General features: G+C 47.6%; 1 protein-coding gene across 1 annotated transcript; it reads left to right on the forward strand.

The window, feature by feature from the left end:
• The first annotated feature begins 1,607 nt into the window (after nucleotides 1–1,607).
• Nucleotides 1,608–3,251, forward strand: LOC124973034 (testis-specific Y-encoded protein 9-like). The gene is made up of 6 exons (XM_047537247.1): nucleotides 1,608–1,661; nucleotides 1,731–1,952; nucleotides 2,566–2,643; nucleotides 2,772–2,883; nucleotides 2,977–3,122; nucleotides 3,207–3,251. Exons 1-6 carry the CDS (start codon nucleotides 1,608–1,610, stop codon nucleotides 3,249–3,251), a joined length of 657 nt encoding a protein of 218 aa, XP_047393203.1.
• The last annotated feature ends 649 nt before the right edge of the window (nucleotides 3,252–3,900 follow it).

Genomic DNA, 3,900 nt, shown 5'->3' on the forward strand with positions numbered 1-3,900 from the left:
AGAAAGAAATTCATTATGCTGGCAGGGGTTTTCAATTGCCCCTGCCCTGTTTTTTGTCATCCCTGTGCTTCTGTACCCGTGCTCCTATGTTTTATGACTCTTCCTTCCTCTGATTTACAGAATGTGTCATTGACCTTCCACTTGGATGAGTAGAAATCCTGGGAGTCCTCTTTGCAAGGGACACAAGGGGAAAAAGGAGCACATCCAAGAGGGTGCAATATTAAGAATGTAGGAAGACTACTAGACTGAGATTTGTGTGGAACTTTTTGCACTTCTTTGTCCCTCTTGCCCTTGCATGCAAATACGTGACCATGAAGTGGTTTGTGTTTCCTTCTAACAATTATGGAGGAGAGAACGTGTTAGTGCTGGAGATTTTCTGTTTAGTCTACAAAGAGGTCCATTTAAATTTAATGTTAAATACTTGTAAAAATAAAGTCCTGAGTATGCTGAGTCTGCAAATAAGTAGGTTATTAAAAATTACCCACAAACTCCTTCACCCTGCCAGTCTGAGCTCCACATGGGTGAAAAGTAGCCATGTTCCACTCGTTTAACAAAAGCCACATGCCCCAGCTCCTGTCCTCACATCTCTACACAAATGCGGCAATGCAGGCAGTCAGTGCTTCACCTTGGGTGTGCTAACCTCACAAGAACAGAGCCCATTGTATCTTGGAAAGCCAGAACCTTATATTTTAGATAATTTATTTCTCCCCACTGAATGGGCCCTCACCTCAGAATGGATCTCCTCCCTGGTACAACTCAATTCAACCCCAGCGAGGAGAAGATGACTTTGTCTCAGCAGCCAGGGCTCCTCAATCTCTCTACATAGTGCCACACCATCACCCGATTTTGTCTGATCTCCCTAGTTTCAGGCCCTTAAGAGTTTCCTTTCTGAGTTATACACGGGCATATAAGCAGTGAGAATGTAGGTTTAGCTCTGGCAAACCTGTACGTCTGGCTTCCAACTACAGGCCCCAGCCCTGAAGACTCCCTGACACTCGGCCTCCGCCGCAAGCTGCCCTAAAGGTTCAGGAGCCTGGGGATGGGAGGCGGGCTGTGTCCTGGAACGCCCACCTCACCCTCTCTGATTGGCCGTGGACTTAAATTACAAGTCTGGCAGATTGCCGGCACCTTTCCTCCTGGTCTCTGGCCTGACGTCACAAAGCACTGCGCATGCGCCTAAATCCTGTGGCGCATTTTAACACCCTCTACCGCCAATCCCTGTGCTCACGTACCCTCACTCACCCACTCTTCTGTTCCCTGCAAGCCTGGATCTTCAAGCTAGCTCTCCTGCCGCCTCCATTGGTGCGGTGATTCAGAGCCTCATGGCGACTAAGGGAGAAGACCAGAAGTGTGGGGCGGCCCAGGAGCTACAACAGCTGGTCAACCTCCATCTCAGAAGGGGCCCCCAAGCAGGGGCGGCACAGGGATACGCTGAGAGTCAGGTCTCACAGGATGCCGCTGCCCGTGACTGGGCACAGCAGGGGGCAGGCAGCAGGGGTGAGGAGGCTGGTGTGGCCCCTGTGGCAGCCATGCACCTTCCAGAGGCCTGGGCGTGGAGGGAGGAGGAGGCCATTGGAGAAGGGGAGGTGCTGTTGGTAGAGGGCATAATGGAGGTGGTGGAGGTAGTTACTGAAGAGGATGTGGAGGAGGAGCAGAAGGAGGTGGGGAAGGAGGAGGAAGAAGAGGAAGAGGAAGTGGATCAGGAGCCGGATCACCAAGAGTGCCAGGAGAAGCAGGAAGAGGATCATCAAGCTCAGCCAAGGCCTGGACCTACCAGCCCCAGGCTGCCTCTGGAAGAACTGCAGGCTCTGCAGTTGGCTCTGGAACCAGTGAATAGCCAGGCTGCCAGGGCCTATGCCCGTCTGAAGCAGAAGCTGAAGCAGCGTCGCAAACCTCAACTGGATTGCAGAAGGAGCATCATCCAGGGCATTCCTGGCTTCTGGGCCAAAACCGTATCCTTTTGATTCTTATACCTGACTGCCCAATGAGGGCTTGGGATAGAGGGGAGAGTGAGTAATACAGGCGAACAGTTAACATCAGAATGTGCAGGATGAGTAAAAACAGGATCTGAAGCCACTCTCTTAGAAATCTGTCCTAGAATAAGGCATGTGGACATTGTTGAACCTGTATATGGCATGAAAAATAAGTCCTGGAGACGATGAGTAAAAGTTCAAATAAGAAACTGCAAGTTTTCACACGGAACTGCTATTCAGAGCACAGCATTCCCGGGAATAAAGTCACAGGAAAGGGGGCTGAATAACAACCATAGTCAGTCAAAGATAGGACAGCACACACTTAGACTTTCACAGACTTGTCTGGAGCTCAGCACCAAGGGAACATACCAAGAACAATGAGAAAGCAGCCTTTTCCAGAGTTAGTGCAGACAGCCTGACTTGCACACACCCAGTGCCCCCAATTATCTTAGGAGTCTGATGAGAACCAGAGGTGGCAATGCTTATGTCTGGGAGAGCCCCTGCCCCACACTCTCCTCACTCTGCAGAGTGCCACAGTTGCTTATATAACATATCCTTCCATAGCATCTGAAGGCTCCTTGACACAAGGAAGTTTGTGAACCACCCCCAGCTCTCCTCAATGATCAGTGACCAAGATGAAGACATGCTTAGCTACATGATTGACTTGGAGGTCAGGCTCAGTGAGATTCTGGTCAGAGGTTTGATCAGGGGGAGGATATGGGAAATAACCGATTCCTACAAACAGGATTTTGTAGGTCACTGGGAATAGGTTTAAAGCTTTCTCAACTCTTCTGACAGGTAGAAGAACGCAAGCATCCCAGTCATTGCTGCAAGATCATGTTATTCTTTGGGAACAACCCTTACTTTCGGAATGAAGTGATCACTAAGGAATATCTTATCAATATCAATGGTAAGAAGTGACTCCCCAGATTTGTCATGAAGATGGAGGGTTTTTCACAGACAACATGCTGCAACTTCTTCCCACATATCTCTCTTCCTGCAGGATACAGAGTATTTAATTCCACTGTAGTTCAGTGGTATCAGGAATATAAACGTGAAGCCTGCAGCCGCAGGCACCACAACAGCAGCCCTAACTTCTTCAACTGGTTTACTGATCACAATTTCACAGGCTCAGACAGGATAACTGAGGTGGGTTCCATGGGGGTGATAACATCAGTGATAATGGGGTCTGCTGGAGAATGGAGTCTGAAACTTGACATGACCTGTCCTTGTTCCCTTCCCAGATCATCAGTAAGGACTTGTGGCTTACTCCCCTGAATTACTACAAGAGAACGAAGTCACTAGAAGAGGGAGCAGAGAGAACAGGTGAGCAGATGAGGAGGCAGAATTTGTAAAACATGTTGTCATGTTCCTGGGCTTTAATTTCACAAGGGTACAAATAGAGACTCTGAGGGAAGGAAGGAGTAACAAAACCCAGTTCATCCGGGGCATGAGAGGGATACAGGCATATTGGGGAAAACAGATGGAGATATCAAATTCTTCTGAAGCATAGTCATGCCCAGAGTTCCAAAGAAAGTAGCTATGCCGAATCATTAACATCACTTCCCTGGACATATTCCTGTGGCAACCAAGTCCAGCTCCAAGGTCTCTGAACACTAAATTTTGGATTACCACAATTTCTTTGTGTCACTCTTTCCAGCAATATCTGTGAATAGTTAGGGGATGCTTTCTGCTTTGTGTTATCAATCTTTATCTTTGGTAATCAGCATTTATTTATTTTCTTACACATCTCCTCTCAATACCTTCTCCTATTACACAGAGAAAGCTCCAGTGGGGTGATGTGGAATGGTTTTTGAATGCGTGTTAACAGGAAAACTGAGAGATCACAAATCAGGAGTGGATAGACTGACCTTGAAAAATAAAAAAAAAAAAAATTCAATTCAACATTGTGCTGTTAAAAAAAAAA

This window comes from Sciurus carolinensis, chromosome Y (genome assembly GCF_902686445.1).
Source record: "Sciurus carolinensis chromosome Y, mSciCar1.2, whole genome shotgun sequence".
NCBI lineage: Eukaryota > Metazoa > Chordata > Mammalia > Rodentia > Sciuridae > Sciurus > Sciurus carolinensis.